The sequence below is a fragment of the Lissotriton vulgaris genome, chromosome 5, assembly GCF_964263255.1.
Source record: "Lissotriton vulgaris chromosome 5, aLisVul1.2, whole genome shotgun sequence".
Classification (NCBI taxonomy): Eukaryota; Metazoa; Chordata; class Amphibia; order Caudata; family Salamandridae; genus Lissotriton; species Lissotriton vulgaris.
The window spans coordinates 398,247,892-398,272,076 of NC_141693.1; the positions used below are offsets into that span (position 1 = coordinate 398,247,892).

The 24,185-nt window shown below is 47.1% G+C and overlaps 1 protein-coding gene across 1 annotated transcript in view; it reads right to left on the bottom strand.

Annotated features, from left to right (window-relative positions):
* DFFB (DNA fragmentation factor subunit beta) overlaps positions 1-24,185 on the bottom strand; it is a 133,643-nt gene that overhangs the window by 99,434 nt on the left and 10,024 nt on the right. The window contains exon 2 of the mRNA XM_086921736.1: positions 3,238-3,364. Coding sequence (XP_086777862.1) covers positions 3,238-3,364 — 127 coding nt within the window. The remainder of the gene's footprint in view (positions 1-3,237; positions 3,365-24,185) is intronic.

Below are 24,185 nucleotides of genomic sequence, written 5' to 3' on the forward strand. Positions count from 1 at the left end.
GACGTCGAGGCACTCCATGACGTCGAGGCACTCCATGACGTCGAGGCACTCCATGACGTCGAGACACTCCATGACGTCGACGTCGAGGCACTCCATGAAGTCGACGTCGAGGCACTCCATGAAGTCGACGTCGAGGCACTCCATGACGTCGACGTCGAGGCACTCCATGACGTCGACGTCGAGGCACTCCATGACGTCAAGGCACTCCATGACGTCGAGGCACTCCATGACGTCGAGGCACTCCATGACGTCGAGGCACTCCATGACGTCGAGGCACTCCATGACGTCGAGGCACTCCATGACGTCGAGGCACCCCATGACGTCGAGGCACCCCACGACGTCGAGGCACCCCACGACGTCGAGGCACCCCACGACGTCGAGGCACCCCATGACGTCGAGGCCCTTGACGGCCCGACGCAGACCGGAACCGCGTCATAGCTCAGACGTGCCTTTACTGGGGATATCCCCAGAGATCACAGCATGGGCCTCGGTAGAGGACCTACCCTCTCCTCACCCAGAGGCTGAAGATGCCTTCAAACTCCTCTGTTTGAAACCTGGAAGCCGAAGCCCCCTAGAAAAGAAGGTACAGAGAAGACAGCTGTCAAAAGACACAGGCAAGCACAGAGTACAAACCCTGTGAGCTTCAGCTTTGGCCTTCAGTTCAGCTGCAGACAAAGCACTTGTCAGATTAGAAATAGTCTAAAGACAAGACGACTGCAGAAATTCTGCCAAAAAAAACACAGCAGAATGCAGATAAAGGCCAAAGACGTCGAGTGAAGCTACAAAAATCCAAAAATATCACAAAAATTGTATAGAAACTCAAAAAAGAAGAGCTAATGCTCCAGGGTCCTGCTAGCAGGAGCCGGAAAAAAGAACTGAAGGTGAAAGGGACCTGCACTGCATTCTGGGATACTGTGAGGCTTCTGGAAAGTTCTCTTAAAGGCACAGTATCCTGTTTTGAGCCACATAATGGCAGCCTATGGGGCTTGTCTGTCCACTCCTTCCTCTCTATCATTCCAGAGGGTTTTGCTGTTAAAGGCAAGGTTTTCTCTGTGGAAAACCCTGGACAGGCTGTGCTGTTGTGGTTTTTGGTGGAATTTCTAGTTGAAGTATTGGACAGTGTAGCCTGTGGATATAGGCTGCATTATCTGTCTTTAAAGTCTCTCTTAAGTGTCTATGCAGGTCTGCATGTTTTGACAGTTTAAGTGATTATTTTTGATTGCTCCGGGGTCCGCGCACATGGGCGGGACTATTCACTAGATTATGACTATACACAGAGATCCCCTACTACAGAAACAATGTATCCTCCCAGTACTGAAAAGGGACACATTTATCCAGATTAGACCTGTTTTGGTATATTTGCAAATGCTTCTGCGAACCATTATTTTTAATGTTCTCAGTTTAAAAAAAAATTTGTTATACTGAGAAATGGTTTTGATTAAACTTCTGGCAAAGGCAGGACATGTTCCATTTCCCTACATTGTAATTTAGGTCTTTTATTAGGTCACCTATATTTATTGTCTTTTAATGTGATTTTATTGAGGATGATTTATATGCGATGTATTTATTATGGATTGTACTACTTTTATGGTTTTTATCTCAAAGACGAAATAAAGTTTACATTGATTAATTGAATTAATTTTGGTGTCTTCATTTATATAAAAATAAGATCTACTTTTATAAATAGGTGTCCGATTTCTTTCAAGTAGTTCCAATTACTTATCGTTCATTTTGAGAGTTCGGAAATCCTTAACACATGTTCCTCTAGGTTAGCCCGACTGCACTTTGCCACTCTACCACTGACCGCAATGTTAAAGTTTGACAGCTCTGCAAAGTATTGATTTATTGAACACTTAAAAAACGGACACTCCGGCTATACAAACTGTATTGACTTTATTTGGTGTCAAAGTTTATATAAAAATAAGCTCTATTTTATACATTGGGGTTGGATTTCTTTCAAGTCGTGTAAATTACTTATTGTCCATGTTGTTGCTCTGAAATGTTTAAAATGTTCCTCTAAGTAAGCATCAGTGCTGTTTGCCACTCTACCAGGACTGAGCTAAGGATTACCAGTGCGAATCAGAGGTCCACTTTTGGGACTTGTGTTAATATTACCACAAAGTATTTCCACCTTGCTACAGGTAATTAAACCATGATCCACTGTTCTGAGACAGTTGATCCATTAGGTTTCTTTCTCTCGTAGTTAGAAATGTGCTGCTAATGGTTTCAAAGTATTTTTTTTATTTCTTTGGCTCTCGTGGTCTTTCATCGTTCTTTCAGAGCCTGTTTAATTGGCTATACATAAAATGAATTGCAATGCAGGTAAGTAGATGGAAAAACCCAATGTTACAAATGATGAAATCATAGATGTGAAATGTTTCAAATTGGTTGTTTCAGTTTTGGCAAGTAAACATTTGCAGCAAACACACACTCCAACTGTAACAGCTGATAGGCGACACTATAAGAAATGGGAATCTTGTGATCTATCAATGGAATAAAGCAGTAAAAATGCATTGGCATGCAAGTTACTGAAGACGACTTAAAATATTCTCCTTGCAATTGCATTTTGACTGGAAGAATATATTTCTTTCTAAGCACTATGTGAAGTTTGATTGTATAGTTGGCGCCCAACTGCCCCTCAATACTTCCTAAAGATTTTACTAAGAGTATGTCTGCTCCTCAGGGCCATTGATCACTAGGACATAAATCCAAACTCTTCTAGATTTTGACTACAACAGATGTCAGACATCCAAAAAGATTCATCTGGAAGAACAGCAGGTAAAGAACATACCAAGTTTGGGTATTCATTGGAAACTGTTAGTGGTGGACGTGACCGAAGGGCTGTATCACTGGTGTATGTTAATACTACAATAGATGAAACGTAACTTTAAGTAGGACTGCTATGTTTAGTTTAAATGCATATTACTAGTGTATGGGGGGCCTTCACAACAACACCGGGTGAAGGTGAAGGGAAGGGTAATGGAGTTCAGCGAACACAAGCGACTGATGCCGTCCTTGCTCCCACAGGCCAATGAACTGTGCGTTCAGTTTCATTTGCCGCTTACAACTCTCAAGGCAAAGGGCAATGTTGATATTTATCACGTATCTTTGTTAGAATAACATTTATTTGAAACCTGAATACCGTCACCAATAACATTTGAACACAATATATTCACTTTATCTGAAGGACGATTATCAAGTACTTTATTTAATTGTTTTGTGAACTATACCACTTACAGCCCTGCCAAGCCTCCCCTGCTGTGAGCAGGACCACCTCCGTATTATCGGGGATACTTGCAAAGTAACTTTCGGTCAGCTCAGTTCCATCCTCGTATAAGCAGATCCGACAGCCAGGGGAAGGCAGCTAGACAAAAAAGACACACAAAAAACCACAGACAAAATGGATAGTTTAGTCATCATCAAACTGGTGTTCTGTCTCTGAAAATGTAAATTAGTTACACTATTATATGATTGTAATTAGGATATAAGCGATCTTTATTGTTTGTGCTGCAGTTCCGTTTGAGTGAAACAAAAGCGAGGTGACTTTCTAAAATGTTTAATGGCTTGGCATTGCATCTTAGAAGTTAAAGGTCTAAAGCAAAAGTAAGATAACAGAACAAACATAGTAACAGTGTTGCAAGCACCCACCCCTGCCGTCCAAACATTAAATGTGGTGTGCCCAACAGTGTTTACAGCATTGCCATCAGCAACAGCAGTGAAAGTTGATTCACAAACAATGAGCAGGAACCTCTCAGTCAGGAGCACGCCACGCTTCCTTGCTCACAATGAACAGGTACAGGATGGGCAGCAACACTGTGAGAGTCCTTTGCACATTAAACAGGTAGGGCATGGGCAACTGCAATGAAACAGGAAATACATCGCAAAGGAAGCGCAAGGAACAAGTGACATGGTTCATACAGAGAAAGTGGGAGAAGAGGTCTACTTTGGGGTCCTCATCTTCCAAATAGTATATGCAGAGGAGCTGCTGGTTCACTGATCTACCTCCAGAATTTTACAGTATGCCCTTACTGAAAGTTAAACAGCATCCTCCCACAATACAGTGGAGTTTAGCTGTTTCATGCCTGAAACTGGAGCAGATGTAAAACATACTTTCAACAGATCAACAGCATGTTGCACCAAAGAACATTTACATGACACAATTGTATGCGATAACAGGGTCAAGAGTAGGATAGAAGCACAGCAACCTGGAAATAATCTACCAAGCACTTGGATGGTCAATAGGTCTGGCTTTGTTTAGGAGTATGAGTTCTTTGTTGTACTAACAGTAGGTTGTGCTTGGATGTAAAAACAGAACACAGAGACCCACCTGCATTCAGTCAATACCTAAATGCATGCATGCGTATGCTCTCACACACATGCAGTAACATGTAGAGGCAGATACATATCTGCATACGGGTATTTGTCAGTAGACACATGGATATACATGCGTAATTTCCTACTTTGAACATTTTGTGCTAGTAAAACACTCCTTGGACTTGTAGCCCACAATGAACTGGATTAAATAGGTCAACTGAACAAAATATCAAAAGAAAAGTCCCCAAAGTGCAATCCTTTGAATAACAGACATTATTGTTATTATGTGTTCCATTGTTATGTTGAGTTTTAATACAGCACAGTTTCTTTGCTGCTTTGTGTGGGGGAAGAGCTAATATGCTGGCCACAGCAGCACGAGTTTGTAGCACTTAAATAAAACAAAACCCGATGACACTATAGAGAGCGCACGAGTATTTTTTTTTAAAAGCTCCGAAATGTGGTAATTTCTAGAATTTGTTAAATGAAGGAAAATCTTTCAGGACTTATGAGTGCAAGTGACTTTGATTACAGCACCTGGATGAGTGTTTCAAGTGAACAGGCCTAAACAGTTCTTACGATATAACACTCGCCTAATTGTTAAAGACAAACAGACACATGCTATTTGTTAAAGTACATAAATTGCAAAAAGGCAACTATTTCCTGCTGCAGTGGACATGAGATTATTTTCCGGCTACTTTTTAAAAAATAATGTATTTATTAGCATTTGCGATATACAAGTCCAGTCCACTCACAGGTATTAGTACAAATTAGCTTTCAGTCCAATGGGTACCTACCCTTTATTCACAGATATACCTTTACCGGGCACCAGACCAGAATTACTATCTCGACAGAAGAGAATATCTAGCACAACTGCATCAGATTCTATAAAGAAACAGATAACAAACGCACACCCCCATCGCTCCATCAGGCACTCAGTATGCCAGTCAGGAAGACTCTTGACCTCACTTAGGTGTCCTGCTGCGAATGTCCATAGTCGTCGTGGATAGCCCAGTCCCTCAGTCCCATCCATGTCTGGCTCCTTCCCCTAGTGTGTCTGTATGGATGTGATGTCTGGGAGCTCCCCTGGTCTCCAGCCTGAGAACCACTTAGATAGGCAGTGGCATGTGTCTTGTATCATAGCTCCCCACAAAGGAAAGCCGCCAGCCAGTCTTCTCATATGTACCTCTTCCGCTCCTGCCCATTCAATCAAATCTCGCTGCAAGAGCGGGTTCGGACTCAACCATCCAATGTTGAACTAAGCTGTGTGAATTTCCTGATTAGCTTCATCCTTTTCCTTTCGGGTATCAGGCATAAGAGACATTGCTTTATCCAGAGGGGGATCTCCCAGCCCGTGGACTGATGTAGGCAGCTCCACACCACATGATCTGCCGGCACACTTCTACAGCGCATGCATCCCGGGTCTCCAGTAGGATATATAGTATGTAGCTGCTTAGGGGAATGAGCTTGAATAGCGCATTGGCTAGCACGGTACTACTCCCCGGTGCACCCTGGCCCACTCCTTTGCTGTAATAGGGTCTTTGCTAAACTGTTGCCAAGCTTCCTCACAAGGGTCTTGTGGGCCTACAAGTCTGTAGGGCTCAATATAAGTGCGTTATAGACCAGGCCCTGTGCCATGGACAACAAGACCAGCGTCTGCGTGGGTTCAGGGGCCCCAGGGAACGTGGGACTTATTTCTGTGGTCATGGTGGAAATCTTTGTATACTGAAGGAACTGTCCCCGGACCCTGCCTCAGGCCAAAGGTCTCGAAGGCATCCTGCATATTGATAAAGCGTCCGTCCGGACATAAATTATTTAGTGTAGTGCACCCCCATCACAACACCAGTCTATGGCCATAGTCTGAGCAATTTGCGGAAACAGTTGGACCATCCAAACCTCTAGCTCTGGCGCACAGGGATCAGCCATTTACTGCTTTCTTTCAAAGGCTGCATACATAGTCCCCAGCACTTGTAGCAGGAGGGGCCCCAGTTCAGCATCTCCATAAGTACCTGCCAGTAAAGACACTCCCCTGCTGTTCCCATCATCGAACCAACGTACTGCATGTTACAGCAGAGCCACAAAATACTACAATTCAAGATCCGGGATCTCCATTCTAACTTGAGTGTGGAGAGTCCCATCCTGCATACTTTCAAGTCCACAGTAGCTCAAGCAGGAGCTGATCTAATTCTCGAAAGATTCCTGGGGAGATTTCATGAATGAATGAATGAATGAATGAATGAATGAATGAATGAATGAATAAGGATTTGTATCGCGCAACTGTGCCCAAGGGCGTCAAGGCGCATAAAAGAAGGTACCACTGCTGTAGGTGTAAGGCGTGCGCCAACTATGGATAATCTTTTAAGAAGAGCCAGGTTTTTAATGCCTTGCGGAAAAGGAAAAGCGGTGTTTGTCCTTTAAGCTCCGCATGTTCCACAATCTAGGAGCGAGGGAGATGAAAGCCTTCCCTCCCCATCTGGCTTTGACAACTCGCAGAACAGACAAAGAGTTCTTATTGGCCGAGCGTAAGGCCCTACTGGGAGCATAGAAGGACACAAGGGACTTAATGTCTTCTGCTCCTGACCCATACAGAGCACTATGGGTGAAACATAGAATCTTGAAATTTATCCTGGACTGAATAGGAAGTCAGTGCAGGAGAGCCTGAAGAACGTCTCGGGGCGTCGACAACAAACCTGGCAGCTGCATTATGCACAGTTTGTAGGCGATGAACCAGCTTTTTGTTCATGCCTAGGTACAGTGCATTGCAGTAGTCCAGCCTTGAGGATACGAGGGTGACCGAACTTGTTTTAGAGCTTTAGGGGTAAGATAGTGTGTAATCTTCCTCAAGATTCTAATCACACCACAGCATGTTGACACCGTCCTACTAACTTGTTTGTCGAAGGAGAGCATGGTGTCTAAGATAACCCCAAGGTTGAGGGCAGAGGGCAGGCTCCGAGGGTGGAGGGCCACCAATCGGTGGACCAGATCTCCTGTTTGCCCCCGAAGATAAGGACTTCGGTTTTCTCCCCGTTTAATTTCAGGAAGTTCTTAATCATCCAATACGAAACTGCTTCCATGCAGTTCCTGAAATTGAGTGCGGTGGCACTCACCGATTGGGAAACGGAGACCATGATCTGGGTGCCATCAGCGTATGATAACACTTCCAGCCCAAATGATCTTACAAGCCTGGCGAGTTGGGCCACGTAGATAATAAAAGGAGTGGGGCTCAGGGACGAGCCCTGAGGGACCCCACATTGCACAGGCTTGATGGGAGAAAGGAAGTCACCCAACTTAACCCTCTGTTTTCGTTGGTTAAGAAAGGAAGTCAGAAGGCTCAGTGTTGGTCCACCCACTCCCCTCTCTCTAAGGCAAGTCACCATGATGGAGGGGGACAGGGTATCGAACGCTGCTCTCAGGTCGAGCAGGTTCAGAAGGGTAGTCTGGCCACTGTCGACCTTAGCGCGGATGATGTTGATGACCACTTTGAGGGCGGATTCAGTACTATGTGCCCTCCGGAAGCCATGCTGAGAAGAATCCAGCCGGCTGGTGTTATCCAGGAAGGTACTCAAATGGTGGTTTAGATGAGCCTCAAGCATCTTGGCGGGGGCAGGGAGCAGGGAAATGGGGCGAAAATTCTTTAAAATCCCGGGATCTAAAGAAGCCTTTTTTAGAAGCGGTTTAACTATCGCCATTTTCCATGGGGCAGGAAAGATGCCTTTAGAGATTGCAAGATTGATCACCTCCATAAGAGGGGGCAACAGTACCTCCCTGCACTCTTTAAGGATCTTCAAGGGGCACAGGTCCAGAGGAGATCCAGATTTAAGTTTATCCAGGAGCAAATTCAGTTGTTCATAGGTGAGGAGGGGGAAATTAGAGAAGTTGATACTGGCATCATTGTACTGGCCTTCAGCTAACAGAGCCGCCAGAGAAGTTGGAACCTCTAGGTCTAGATTTAGGGTTTCCAGAGCTGAGCGAATATTCACTATCTTAGTATGGAAGAAGGTGGAGATCTGATCAAACAGCTCCTGGGACGCCACTATGGGATCTGGTGAATGGAGGACGGACAGAGAATCTATGATTTTAAAGAGTTCCCTAGAGGAACTAAGAGAGGTCGTCAGCTTAGTAAAATGGACCTTCTTTTCCACCATCACCGCTGATTTGTACCCCATAAGGAGAGTTTTGTGTTTTTCTTTTTCCTTCGGATCAAGATGAGACCGTCAACATCTCTCTTGTTTCCTACAGCCCTGCCTTAACAGTCTGAGGGAGTCCAAATACCAAGGAGCAGAAGGTCGTTTTCTGGCAGAATAGTGCTGTTTGACCGGAGCCAGAGTATCCATGGCCCTCTCAATGGTGCTAAAGAGATCAAGAGCAGCCATGTCGGTGTCCATCGTTATGGGGGCCTGAGACTGGACATCAACGGTGCAAGTGTGTCGTTGTTAATTCCCCTATAATTCCTTTTCAGTTCCCACTTACAAGGATCCGACAGGGACACAGAGGGATGTTGAGATGTGAATTCAAGTGGGACGGCCATGTGGTCTGACCATGACAAGGGGAGGGGGGAGCCTATTACTAGCCTCGAGTCGTTGGTAAACACTCCATCCAAAGTGTGTCCGGCTGAGTGGGTGGGGCTTCCCACTCCTTGAAACAGTCCACAGGATGCCAAGGAGTCTAGCAAAAGAGAAGTATCGCCAGAGTTCAAATTGTCCAAATAGAAATTGAAGTCTCCCAAGATGGTCATGTTAGGTCTGTCAATGTATGGTTCCAAGATTTTCAATAAATCATGACTAAAGGCAGACGTAGGGCCAGGAGGCCTGTAGATCAGGAGAGCAGAGAAAGAAACAGAAGGAGAAGGATTGAGGGAGAAATACATGGCCTGGAAAGAGTCCAGAGGGGAGGGGAGAGGAGGAGCTCGGTCCGGCATTTTAATGAGTTTTTATACAGTATACCTAAACCCCCCCCCCCTAGGACCCACTCTATCCATTCTTGCCAGGGCATAACCCTCAGGAATGGCATTAACAAGCTCGGGTCCGGTAAATTCGGACGCCCAGGTTTCCGTGATAAAAGCCCAAGAAGGCTTTCTTTCAGAGATAAAGTCCCTGAACGCGATATTGTTCTTAACAGGAGACCGTGCATTAATAAGATACCCAGTATCCTTCCTGACTGAGGAGGGTTCTCGCTTCTTAGGCATGGGCTGCTTTTTTAAGGGGTCTGAGGTGGTGGAAAGACTTTCTATCCTAGTACATCGACACTCAAAAGTATCGAGGAGCTTCTCTGGGGGGGAACATATAATGGCAAGGCTGCCAGAGTGGTCTTAATGCTTGTAACTCGTACGGGGTATACAGAGGACTTACTGAGGCCTGAGTATGTGTGGCACCGGCGCTGACGGGCGCAGACGGGCTGGACTCAGGCGTAACTCCGGCGCGGGAACGGCACGTCCGCTGATCGCGTCCGCTGCCCGGAGGAATGTCCATCTCCTTATATGCTGGCCACTGGACGGCTAGCGTCCTGGCATCCCACCAAGATGGCCGCTGCAAAGTTCCACCACCCGGGTCCATGTGTCTCAGCACCTAACTCGGCTGAGCACCGACCAAGTGAAGGGTAAAGGATTAAAAATCCACCGAATTAGAGCAAAGTGCAAGGCGATTTTAGGCAAAATGAGAGGTGAGTTAAAACACGATTTTAAAAACAATTGGCACAACAAAGGAGACACAACCAAATTGTCAGCTTAACACACAGCACATCTCCCGGCTTTCCGCCTCAGGAGAGAAAACAGCAAGAATTCGCGACTGCCCTAGCTTGCTCCTTATATGCTGGCGACTAGATTGCTAGCGTCCAGGCCTCCCACCAAGATGGCCGCTGCAATGTTTCACCGCCCGGGTCCGTGTGTCTCAGCACCTAACTCGGCTGAGCACCGACCAAGTGGGGGGTAAAGGATTACACATCCGACGAATTAGTGCCAAGTGCAAGGCGATTTTAGGCAAAATGAGAGGGGAGTTAAAAAACGATAGTAAAAACAATTGGCACAACAAAAGGAGGCACAACCAAATTGTCAGCTTAACACACAGCACATCTCCCGGCTTTCCGCCTCAGGAGAGAAAACAGCAAGAACATGCATGGTGCCTTGTAGCACGAAGAGGCAGCACCACCATTTTAATCAGCCTATTTTCCCCACCAAGGAAAACTTCAATGTGTTCCAGAACTTGATAGAGGAGCAGAGGTTGTTAATGGACCTTCCCAGGTAAAGCTCATGGCAGCGTTGCACCTTATGTGAAATATGCATCCCAAGGTATCAGACGCTGTCTGTTCTCCAGGGTAGTCTCACCTCCAGGAACAATACCGCGGCCACTCCTTGCAGCTGGCCCAGTGAGAACATTGCAGACTTTCACTGATTTACGTGTAGCCCTGAGAGGTCCCCGAACTTCCTCATGAAATTCAGAAGGTACTGAAACGAAGAGGCCGGCTGCAGGACATCGACCATCATGTCATCAGCATAAAATGACACAACATAGACCGTCAAGCCCACCTGAATCCCCAACATTTCAGTACCTGGCACCGTCTACACACCACATGCTCCATTGCAAGGGGAAACAAAGGGAGAGACAGTGGCCATCCCTGCCGCTTACCCATCTGCAATAGGAATGCAAACACATAATTCCCAATCTTCACTCGTTCTGATGGTTGTGTGGACAGCAGCTGTATCCAAGCAATGTACTTGGGTCCAGCCCTACTCTCAATAATACTTTCCATATATACTCCCACACACAGAATCAAATGCCTGCTCTATGTCCAGGAAGGCTAAGGCGTATTGATCTTGTTCCAAGCAGTGAGCGTGAAGAATGTGAGTCAATCGCCGCAAATTACAGAGTGTTTTCCTGCATGACGTGAACCCCGACTGGTCAGGGTGGATCAGTTTCGGGATCTATTGAAGCAGGCACGCAGCCAGTACATGGCTGAGTATTTTCTGATTATCCATTTAACAGGGATAAGGGGCAATAGGTCACCACGTCCAGCGGGTCCTTCCCCAGTTTTGCCACCAGAACGACAAGGGCCTCCCGTGTGGAGTCAGGAAGTATACCCCCCCGCCCGTGGACCTCCAGATAGACCGGTAGTAGCCTATTAGCAAGAGTCTTTTTAAATGCCTTAGATAGTTCCGCAGGTAGACAGTACCCCACACCCCGAGGTCCTAGCTGTCTTAAGGAAGTCTACAGCCTGGAGTATCTCCTGTTTTATCAGTGGGATCTTTAAGTCCAGCAATTTGTCCCCCTCTAAGCGCGGCAGTGCATCAAAGTAGGCCCTGACTAATGGGTTTGGTGCACTGTGAGGAGAAGTATACACTCCCCGGAGATGCTCCATGAATGCTTTGTTTATGGCCTCCTGCATGTATACCTCTCGGCCGGACAAGTCCCTAATAGCCAGTATGGGTTGCATGTACCTCTCCTGTTTAATCATCCTGGCCAGTATACATCCCGCCCTGTCTCCCTCCATATATAAGTGGCGCCTGTAGGTGAGTCGCACATTCTTCTCAAGCCTATTCCACAAGGAGTAGGCCTGTCTCGTAACATTGACCTATTCCCGGAGCACCTCCTGAACATTTGAGAGGGCTAATTCCAAGGTTGCCTATTTATCTGCCTGTGTCATCAAGTCCCTCTCTAACGTTTGTCGGGTACCTGTGGTAGCGGGCATACCCACCCCACTTAGCACCACCTTAAGCACATCCCATTCTATTATTCTAGTCTGTGTACTCCCCCAGTTGTGTGCAAAGTAGTCCGTCAGGGCGTCAGCAATCATCCCCCTTATAAACTGGGTCTATTAAGGCCTCTGTTTTCATCCACCACAGCGGCACTCAGGGTAGGGGCCTGGCCAAGGAGAAGGTCAGAAGCAGGGCGACTGACTGGACAGATACCTAGCCAAATATATTGTATCAGTCACTCTCAAGGTCATGTCTGCCTACACCAGTAAATAATCAAACTGATGTACATGTCAGCTGCTGGTGCATAACAAGAGAGAGTGTGAGTGTGAGTGTGTGTCCGTTGGACCCACCAAATAACCATCAATTCCAATACCTGTTTAAGGGATTAGGTCATGTTCTGCATTGTGCCTGTCATGGGGGATTGGGGGTAAGGGGCGGATCTGTACATTTTGGTCTAGGACGCAGTTGAAGTCACCGGCCAGCATAATCTCAGTTGGCATGTACCCCAGTGTTGCTGTTATCACCTTCCCAAAGTATTCTGCACTATCGGCATTGGGTGCATAAACATTTACAAGGCAGATTTCATGAGGGTCTAAGGTCCCATGTAGTATGACATACCTCCCCTCATACACACAGCTGCATCTTCCTAAACAGGTTCCTAGGTGGCATCATATAAGGGCCCCTTTTGCAAATCCAGAACAAGAAGTGGCATATACATGCCCGCTGCATTTTTTCCATAGGATATCAAAGCAATCTCCCCAGAAGTGTGTATCTTACAAAAAACGCAATTGAAACATCATATCTTTTTAAGTAGGCATTTACTCTGTAACATGTTTCTTGTCTTATTAGCCCCACCCTGTACATTCCACATGAAGGACTTACATATACTCCCTGTGGTCAGTAGAACTATGGCTAGTAGGCATCAGGGCCCTACCACTGGGTATCAACGTCCATCATAGTATAGTAAGTTTCATACTGGCATGAGGAACCCCGATCAAGACACGTCAACATGATGCAACATTCCCCCAAACACCCTCTCCAACCCCCCCACCCATAGGCAGAAAATACAGGACTCTTTTTGGAACAAACATTGGGCAAAAGGGTACTGCTCACCGTCCACACCACTGCCACCACCCTCAACTAGATCTCGCGGAGTGTGGAATCTCTCAATAGACTCTCTGAATGTGTTCATTGGCCAAGGAACGTTTCCCCCCTGCAGGCTACAAGACTAGAAAAGGTACTCAGCAGACCGCCATAGGATGAGTCCTCCAACACCCCCCCCCCCAACCCCGCTGTGGAGCAAAAACGAGCATTACTCATTGGTTATTCGTATTAAACAGTCGCCATACGGGCAGCCAGGAGCCTTACCGGCTCTGCTGGGGGAACACGTTATCTATTACATGCGGGGAGAATACCATTTTTTATTATTTTAACATTTGTGCGGGCTACATTCACGCTGCTTTCCTCACCAGGCATATTTGCCAACTGGTATTTCAAAGTTTCACACCTCATTATTCTGCTATTTGAGCCGGTTTGCCCCATTTCCCCTTGTTAGGGTAGCAAACGTCTCCAGACAGTCCCCTGAAATAGGATCAGGCACCACAATAAGGCCCTAGGCGCCTAGCCAGAATCCGTACTGACACTCCGGGTATATAGCATAAGTCTAATTTGTGAGAAAGCATTGTGTTTCGATGACCCTGGCATGGCCGACCTCAACGTTTAATCTGGGCACACCAAGATCCGACTTCTTTGACAGTCTCCGGGTCCCCGAAGACGACATTCTAATCCTGTTAGCGCGCTGCACAGGAAAGGTACTGTTCTCTTTCTTTCTAGGCAACCATGAAGCACGTTTCTGGCCCAGGGATTCAAGCCAGTCCATGACCTCCTGGGGGGACTCATAGAAGTGAATATGCCCACCAAGTTGTATTAGGAGCTTAGCATGTAACATTAAACTGTACTTAATATTGCGATATCTCAGGTTTTTTTTTTTACAGGCAGAAACTTTTGCGTAATTGTTGAACCCTGCGGGTATAACCCACATATATGAATATTTGCTTGTTCTCATACCAAGGAGGGCTCTGCGTACGTACATGCTACAGTATGGCATTGCAGTAGTTAAAGAGCTGGGCTATAATCGATCTGAGTGGCGCACCAAGTTGCAGTTCCGCCACCAGTGCCTGTGTGCTCTTTCAATTGTAAAAATCTTTAAAGTTGCTGGGGTTTGAGCATGTTCAGGATCCAATTTTCAAGGAACAGTTCTGCCTAAGGGCTCCCCGCTCACTCTGGGAAGCCCACAAGGCCTATGTTGTTTCGCCTGGATCATCCATCAGCATACTCCAAGAGCTCTTCCATGTGTGGCACTGCACTTAAGTCCAGCCACCGTGGCCCTCAGAGACTTACCCTCCTGTGTACATCCAGATCATGGCCGAAGTATTGGCAGATACCGTCCATAAATCCATGCACAAATGATTTATTTCAATGGGCATTAGGTCCATTTTTCCCTCCAGTGCAACACAGGACCCTGGATGGCCACAAGGAGTTCTGCTGAAGTGGGCGCCTGGACCCAGGCCTCAGTGCGTGCGTCATATCCACGCTCCAGCACTGGTGTCTCAGGGCGTGAGACTGTGTATTGATCGATTTCATTAGATTGCCACGCTTTTGCCCCCTTCTCGTTGCCCATTACGAGAGCACTTTACTAGTCCAGAGTGTTAAACACCAGTAAATCCCCTGCACCAGTCATGGGGACCTGTTGGTCGCCTCTGGGGCTCCCTAGGTTACAACATCAGCAATGGCCTCCTGCCATGGAACCACCACAAAGGTCTTAGCTATAGTCTGGGCCGGGCAGCTCCCCGGGGATAAGGGAAAGATGGTGCATGCAAGCACGTCACACATATTACATCCAGTTGGGCACCCACCCTTGTCAGCAAGTTAATTCGCCACACTGAAGGGGAGATTCCATCATATCAGGGGTCCCGCACTTTAACATGGTGGTGCTAATTCTGCCTGTGTCTCAGCGGTTCCTGATTTCTCCATACCTACCCTTGCAGGACTCTGGACCAGTCCCACCCAGGGCCCCCACAATCTCTGCTGTCCACGGGGCTCCCAGTGTGTATGTGTCCATAATTATGTGTGCTGCACTCACATCTGTGGCATTGAGCCAGATGGGGTCATCAGCTGCATTCTTCCCCCAGGGTCAGGCTCTCTATGTCGCCGCTGCCCAGACTAGGCCCCCAGATACTGCCTACATGCCTCAAGGCCACTGGTGCACGGTCCATGGTCTTACACCAGGCTGCAGCACAGTAACCCCCCTCAATGCTTTACTGGGTGCTGTTTTCATCTCGGAGGGGCTCTGCACCTTCTATCCTGCCCCCTGTCCTCCATCCACATCTGTTGTTCTGGAAGCAGGGAGGGGCATCCTCTTATCAGTGGGATGTCAAGTTGAAGTAGGGGCCAGTGTGTCCACCGGGCCACCCTCAAAAGCCCAGCTACCACGTCTGTGAGAAGTTGGCCTGGCATATGCTGTCCACTATTCTAGTGGGCACCTTGCACCAGTCCAAACGACCCTTATTGATGGTAGGTTTAAAGACAACCTATATAGAAAGCTATCCTAGTGGTAGCTGTGGAGAGCAGCCTTCAGGCTAAGTCTTGAAGGAATGTAAATCAGCTTGTTTTACCAGTCTATAATCTCCTGAATGACCAAATGAAAGGAGAACCACACCAGGTATAAATATAAAATATATGTATTTAATCTAAACACATCCCTCTAGTCTCTTTATGAGTTTAGAGGCAAAAGTACATGCAGTAAACTTATTTAGCACACGGCAAATTAGCACAGTATACGTTTAGCCCTAGGGGCGTCACAAACCATATACTAAAAAAGTGGTATAAGTACCACTACAGTCATAGAGACAAGGCCTATGGCCTGTAGAACTGCTGGGGCAACCTGGAACCCCCCAAGGTAAGGACACAGGAGACCCACGGGGGACGCGTGCAGTTTCTAAACACAGCCGCAAATCACCATTGACTTCTATGGAGAAAGTTGCGATTAGATTTTTAAAGATTAGGGACACTTAGGAGTGGACTAGGAGCAAACCCCTTGAGAACTGGACAGTTTGAGAGTCAAGACCAACGGGATCACCAACGTACTTGTGTTACCTCACGCAGGGAAGCCGGGTGCATAGGTGTCTTTTCGTGTCGGGTTTCGTCGTCGTTTCCTATGGAGAGCTGCAAAGAAGTGCTGCAGGCGACCAGGTGAAAAGTTTCCGGATGGATCCAAGGGTGGATCGAAGATCTGAATAACCTGAAAGCAGAGGAGACAGAGTCTGGGTCACTTGCTAGTGACCAGGGAGGCAATAAGAAGATGCCCACCGATGTCGGGTGATTTCAGGTGTAGAAGGTGAAGCTTGACTCTTCCGCCACGAAACCAAGGAGGTGTTGACGACAACCAGGAGCTGGATTTGAGCTGTCCCACGTCGGATGTCGAGTGCTGCGGTGTCGGTGTCTGGATTGGCCCCAACAAGCCTTGGCAACAGCAACCGACTCAGAATGCAAAGTTGGCTTCGGAGCAGACTGGCAAGGTCTGAGGGACTCACCCTTAGGAGGGGGAGTCAGGCAACGTCTGGAGCAACCAGGGAAGACCAAGAAACAGAAGAGTTACCTTTGTGGGGACCCACCAGTCCACGGACCAGGGATTGCAAAGGGGCATCGAGCAGAAATGCTAGAAGCGGGCCCACGGAATACTCGTGGAGTGTAGGCCCACAATCTTCGGAGCAGATGGTGCTCAGGGCTTGGACTACGAGTAGTCCAATGCACAACTTCAGGAAAGCTCAGGAAGTAGGTGCACTAGCAAATGTGCACGGTGTCCAGTAGTTCCTATCCCAAGTCTCTCGTGATGGCTACAGGTCTCAGCTTTGCTGTGATCTCATGTCGGCCTCGGAGATGTTTGGAAGTCCGTGTCCTGTGTCGCAAATCCTTCGGAATCCGGCGGGAGCCTTGGAAATGCCAACCGGCAAAATGCGTCTTTGGTGCCTGTTTGAACAGGGGAGTCACTCGTTGACCCCAAGGGAGATCCTTCCGTCTTTTAGTCGAAATAGAATGTCGAAGTTCCAGGATATATGTTGCAGAGTTTCATCCAGGGTAATCTAAAGTCCTAGGGATTGGATACCTATACTTCTACTAAGTTTAGGGAATGGACTATCTCTAAGGTCCCACCTTTGGGAGCACCTGGGGAGGTGGTGGTTATACCCCTTCCCCTTAGTCCAGTTTCGCGCCAGAGCAGGGGCAGAGTGCCCCTGTAACTGGTTTGAACTGGGGTGTGCACAGGGACACCAAGTGTGCCCCCAGCACTGTCTGAAAAGCATTCACTGAATGCACCCGCCCAGCCCCAATACACTAAAGCCTGTCTAGGGAGGTGGTTACCCCTCCCTGTGAAAGGAAACCTATTGTCCAGGCCTCCCCTGCTGGAGTTTCGTCCAGCAGCAGGAGGTCAGACTCGTGTCTGTGGCAGCAGCATCCATTTTGTGATGCTGGGGCTCTTTTAAACTATTACCGGTCAGGTAAGTGTGTAAATGTCTTCTCCCTCTAGAAGGGTGGAATTCTACCCCCGCCGCCAGAACTTGGGGGGGGGGGGGGGGGGGTAGGATTCCAAAGTGTTTGACACCAAACACGACATGTTTTGATGCAGCAATTCCAAAGTTAGCATTTACCGCGAGGTTATAATGCACTTAAGAGTATATGGTATGGCTGTATCACAGAACAGCTGCAGAGAAGTGATTACGAAAGCTGCAGAGGGGCTCAGCTCATGCTTGGGTGCCCTCTCACACAAAACCAAGCACTCTGCCTTCAGGATTGTTAAGGCCTGCAATAGGAGTGACTTATAGGTTTATATGTGTCTGTATTTAAAGGTAGATATAGGTAGCCTATATCTTAGTAAAGGGTGCAAGCACCACCTTACCCAGGCTGCAGTAGCAGACCTTTAGTGCCATTTTGGAAGGCTTCCCAGGGGTGGCATAACACATGCTTCAGCCCCAAGTAGGCCTCTGGGGTACCTATGCCCTTGGTACCTAAGGTTCATATACTAGGGACTCACAAGGGAAACCCAGTAGCCAATCTGGAGTGTACCTAAAGTACATGCAATCAATTTAGAGAGGAAGCAGCTAGGCTGAGGTCCTGGTTAGCAGGGCCCCACCCAGACTAAAGTAGAAAAATCAGTGAAACACCAGCAAAAAGTGGGGGTAACCATAGCAAGCAGATCCTACTCTCCTACAACGTCCTCCAGGGCCGGCGACTCCTCAGGGTACAGGAGACCTCTTTCCCTCAGGAGCCACGTTTGCCACTGGTGCTGGGTCCTGTGCTAATGTTGCGACCCAGGAGGCACAAGGGTTCGGCTCCTGCAGAACGCCAGCCACCTGGGCACGGCCCTTGCTGGTCTGACCTTGTGGTCTTGCGGATCCATCGCCCAGGGATTTGCTTGATTCAGCAGCCTTTGGTCTCGTCTGACACTCAGGCAACTCCAACACCCTCTCAGTGAGCAAGGTCTTGCAGGGTGTGCAGTATTTTTGTTCTCCACCAGGAGCAGCCAGGAGTCGCATCTAGGCGGTAATCTTGGCTGGCCACACTCCTATTTATGGCTACTTGAAAGTAATATCCTGTAATTCTGTTAAATCCAGCATCTTACAGCGGGCATAGCAATGAATAATTCAAAAGTTGCTCTTGGTATTAACTAAAAAAAATCCTTTAAGGAAGGTCAGTGTAGTCAAGAGTATGTTTAATCTATTTGCAAATGTCTGTTAATATAGCATCATTGCAAGAAATTGGTTGACTGTAGTAACGACAATTCTTCTTAGGGTGAAGTCACAAGCAAACACAAAACTAACCCGAGCTTGGGTAGCTTGGCACAGAGCAGTCAGGCTTAACTCAGGCAATGTGTAAAGTATTTGTGCAACACTTCAAACAGTAGCACAGTGAAAACAAACAACGAAAGAGCCCGACAGAGCTAACTGTGAGTATTTGGTCGAGCCGCACAGGAACAAAATAGCAACTGAGATGGAGCATGGCCAGCTAAAGAAACCCTGTTAGGCCAACTGAATCAAGTACCTTCAATCCTGGTTTGAAGCATTGAAAGGATCCTTGTCGAAGATGCTTCATGCAGCCGAAGCGGTGTGTCAGTTTAGAGCCGCAGTGTGGCTGCAGTGCGAGGTCCGGTGTTGTCATTGACGGTGCTTGCGATGTAAAGTCCAGGGACAAAGATGAGCCTTCCACCCCTATGGACCACACTCGCAACCTCGGCATCATACTCGACTCTTCACTCACCATGAACTGGCAGATCAACGTTGTGTCCTCCACATGCTTCAACACTCTCCGCATGCCCCTCAAGACCCTCAAATGGATCCCCTTCAACTCCAGGAAGACCGTCACCTACACACTGATTACTAGCAGACTGAACTACGGAAACGCACTCTACGGCAGAATCAACAAAACACTCCTCCGCAAACTCCAGACCGTTCAGTACGCCGCAGCCAGACTTGTCCTCAACAACCCACGACATGACCACATCACCCAACACCTCCGCGACCTCCACTGGCTCCCCGTTAAAAAAAAAATAACCTTCAAACTTCTCACACACGCCTACAAAAGCCTTCATAACACCGGACCCCAATACCTCAACAAAAGAATCTCCTTCCACGCCCCCAAGAGAATCCTCCACTCCGCCGACCTAGCCCTAGCCACAGTCCCCCGCATCCACAGGGCCAGAGCGGGTTAGAAATCCTTCTCCTACATCACGGCCAACACCTGGAACAAACTCTCCCTCCGCATCAGATGAAGCCAGACACTGCACCTATTCAGAAAGGATCTCAAGCCCTGGCTCTTCGGTTGACCAAGGAGTTGCTCTAACAACCACCCCCTTCCCCCACTCCCCTTCCTCCTCAGTGCCTTGAGACCCTCAATAGTGAGTATCGTGTTTTAAAAACCCCCGATTGATTGACCAGATCACCTTTCTGGGCTGCTTCTTAGAAGTAAACTCTGTTAAGGGGGCGACAATGGTGTGATACCCCTTACCAATCCTCCTATAGTATTCTGTGTTTTAGGGGGTTGCCAGGCCAGGATGGTTTCAGTCTTGGCATGGAGGGTCTGCACCTTGCCTTCACCCAAAATGTGGTCCAGATATACCAAAGAACCCTGGCATATCTGGCACTTACTGGCCTTGGTAGTCAGGCCTGCCTGCTGCCCTGAAACACCTCCTGGAGGTGGTACAGGTGTTCCTACCAGCTGGAACTGTAAACAGCAATGTCATCCAGGTAGGCAGCACAGAATGCCTCCTTCCCAGTCAGGACCCTGTTGACCAACCTCAGACAGGTGGCAGGAGCATCCCTTAAGCCAAAGTGCAACACCCTGAATTGGAAATCGCCCTCTGGGGTTAGAATGCAGACCTCTGTTTGCCCCCTCAGTGAGAGCAATCTGCTAGTGCCCTGATGGAAGATCAAAGGTACTCAAGAACTTGGATGTGCCCAGCATGTCGATGAGCTCATCTGCTCGGGGATGGGGTGTGCGCCTGGCTTTGTGACAGAATTGAGTCCCCTGTAGTCTACACAGAACCTAAGTTCTGGAGTGGTGCCTTGTGTGGGGCCGCCTTTGGTACCAGCACAATAATGCTGGACCAGGATCTCTAAGAGGGCTCAATCACCCCTAACACTAACAGCTTGGAGACCGTTTTTTAGAACTCGCCAGAGCCAGCGCATGCGCCGCTCGTAGAGACATTTAGTATACAGGTTTACAAAGTGCTGCCACAGCCGGCCTAGCGTTTGCGTCCACGCCACACGCGCAGCCACCATCTGCCTCCCTTCCAGCTCGATCACTGCTGCGCGCCCACCACTTGTGTGATTAACACAGAGCACATCTGATCACTTTCGCTTTCATACACAGCTTGCATTGAGTGCTCTTGTTCTTTTCTACTTCCTAATTAGCGCAGGCAAGGCACCACTTCCGGTTTCCTCTCCAGCACCTGGACCAAACTGAGATGAATTGAGCTTAATTTGTGTTGCTCCTCCGATCACGCTGTTTCAGGTACTTTTTTTGTTTCTTTGCATTTTGCCCATGTTCCTTCTTCCCCCTCCTAATCACCACGTTCTCATGCTGGTAACACCCCTCCCCCACCACCTCATCGTCATCCGTGCTTATTAAGTCTAGGTTGGAAGAGCTGCTGGTGATACTGGAGAGCAGGGCTTAGCCACTTACTCAAATGCAGTTTGATCTATTTTAAGACTAAACAATGCTTTTAATTTAATTGCCAAATCTCTGTTCTGGTACCCAGTGTACATGCTACTCTCCTCTGTTCCCGCCTCTTGTGCTCACAGAATGCCCTTCACAGCCCTGTCTAAACACACTCTGATTGATACCTCTCCTCCATGCCTCTTTTAAGCACTAACTGATATTGCTGCCTCCTCTGCTCATACATAGCCCTCTCTGCCCCCAACGTTCTCTCTGCCTCCCCCCCGAGCACACACTACCTCCTCTGCTACCTGTTCCTCTGAGAACCCACTACCCTCTGCTCCTTTCTCCTTACAAATATATACTCTGATACCGTCGCCTTCTGCTTACACAGTGACCATCTGCTCTCTCTGAACATTCGCTGACCTCTCTGGAAGCACACCACCCTCTCTGTTTAAACACTGACCGCCTATCCTTCTTGTCTCTCGTGAACACTAACTGTTCTTTCTGCTCATACAAAGCTCTCTCGTGCTCACCATCCTTTCAGCTAAACATGCTGTTCACACTCTGATTCTCTGCTCCCTGCCCCCTCTAACATGGACTACTTTTCTGATCACTGTCCCCTCTGAAAAGTCAGCGCCTTCATAGCTCCCGGTTTCTTCTGCTCACGCGTTGATCCTTCTGCTCACGCGTTGCCTCCTCTGCTCTCTGCCTCTTCTAGTCCCACCCTGCTCACTCATAAATACATCGCATTCTAATACAGAGAATCGGGATTTGAAATCTGTTGATGGTAAAGTCCACTTAGTTGGAAATTCAGCCAGAATGACAGCGTACATTTAGATGGTTGGCAGCCTTTTTGGATTTAAGCGTGGGACAACCTCTAAAAGTAGAACACTACATTTCAAACACTCGTTTTTAGATATCCGCACATCTCTTGCCCAGGAAATACCCGCAGTTTTACATCAATGATGGACCTTTCCGGGGTGGAAATGAGGCGCTCCTGTATTTAATAGAACTGTAGATGCAGAAATGGTAATTGTCAAACTACCAGTCCTCGTGGCTTTTGCACTTTCTGGAAAATCTGTATGAGTTAAGTAAGTATGTGTATTACCACCTTTTGAAGGAGGGTATCCTGAATGTGTTTGGTGGAATTCACACTTTGTGACCTGCAGATCAGTACATAGTTCAGTTGCATGCTTTCAGCTCACTGATCTATCATGAATGCTCCGACTGTATTTCCCTGGATCAGCTCCCGCATTTCAGTCTTTTCTATATTTTGCTTGCTTAGTCATTTTTGCCTTGCTTGAGGGAAAATTCCTTATTTAAATGTAATGCGTGGAATACATCTGTATGTACTCTAGGTCTTTGACACTGAATGCTTTTATGAATGGGACACTTCACTTAAAACTTGGCCCTGGTGATTAAGGGCGCAGCTTAAAAACACCTAAGCTAAAAAACCTGTGCTAAGCATGTTGTGCCGCACGACTGGAATTTTGCTGTTTCGGTCATTACATCCTGATATATAATACATCAAGTAACATTACACTTACAACAAGCCTGAACTGTTGACTTTGTCAATGGTTGTTAGTTGCAGCCTGTACCTATGTGCCATCTTATGAGTGTGTGTTAGAAATTCATAATGCATAACTTGTATTACAAGCATTGGCATAGCCAATAGGTCTCGCATTGGGACCTTATAAGTATTTAGCCATGCAACAGTTGCACCAAGGATATTCTGCTGCATAACTAAATACTTAATACGTAATACTAAATACTTATACGGTCCAAAAAGGGAGACCTATTGGCTACGCCACTGCTTGTTACTTTCAGTAGTTGATAGTGGAAAACATATAATCAAAATCTATTAAGATTATTTCTTCATTTTATGTCACCCCACCACCTCAGCCAGCTGCAGGGAATAAAATACAAATTTCCAGCCCGGGACGAAGCGAGCTGTTTCCAAGTAGATGGCTTGGGCGCTGTGGGAAGTCACCCAGGAATGGATTTATCAGATCAACACTGATAACAGATTTATTAGGGATGCTGAGTTGAGTTCGTTTTTCCCTCTGTGGAAGTATTGCTGGGGCAGCCTATGTTGCAGCACCAAACAATTAAACACACTTTTATACCGAGACGGTGGCAATCTGGAGATCACAGACAGCGTGAATAAAGCGCCCAATAATTGTAAACACAAACATTACTCAGTTCAGTAATAATAAATAATGTGTAAAATTGCTAAATCATCTATTAGTTTGGGGTTTGTATTGTATCAATGGTCTTTATTATAATACATTTTATTATTTTCAAACTTTTTACGTCTTTCATAATACACCACTCAGCGCACATGAACCTTTAAAAGCAAAAAAGGCCTTGTATCATTTAACAGAATTAAACAATGGTCTGGCTTTAAAGAAATGTTGTTTGGCAATATGAAGCATCACAAGTAAATGAAATGGATATGTATTTGTGTGGAAGCAAGGAAAGCAGAATAATATTGGTGTAGGCTAAAAAGTCATGTGACAGATGCACTGTCAACCCATACCTAAAAATAGATGTAGGTTTATGACTGCATAGGGATATTATCCCGTTACATTTTGGAAGAACAGAGGTTGAAAAAATATTGAAAGTTATCCCGAAAGGAAGAGCTCCAGGCTTGGATCAAGTCCCAGACGATTTATTTATGCATGATAAGGAGATCTGGGCACTATACATTCAAACCCTAGAAAATGGTATTGCCAAAGGCTCACCCATACCGGCCACCTGGAAGGGTGCTGAGATCATCCCGATCTTCAAAAAGGGGGAGCATTCGGATCCAGGAAATTATAGGCCGATAAGTTTAATAGATTGTGTACAGAAGATGATAGCAAGGCTTGTTCTGCAGAGAATCCAGTGGTGGATTGAGGAGGAAGAAATACTGTCACCTCTCCAAGCAGGGCTCCGCAATCACTCTAGTACAATAGACCAAGTTTTCAGATTTGTT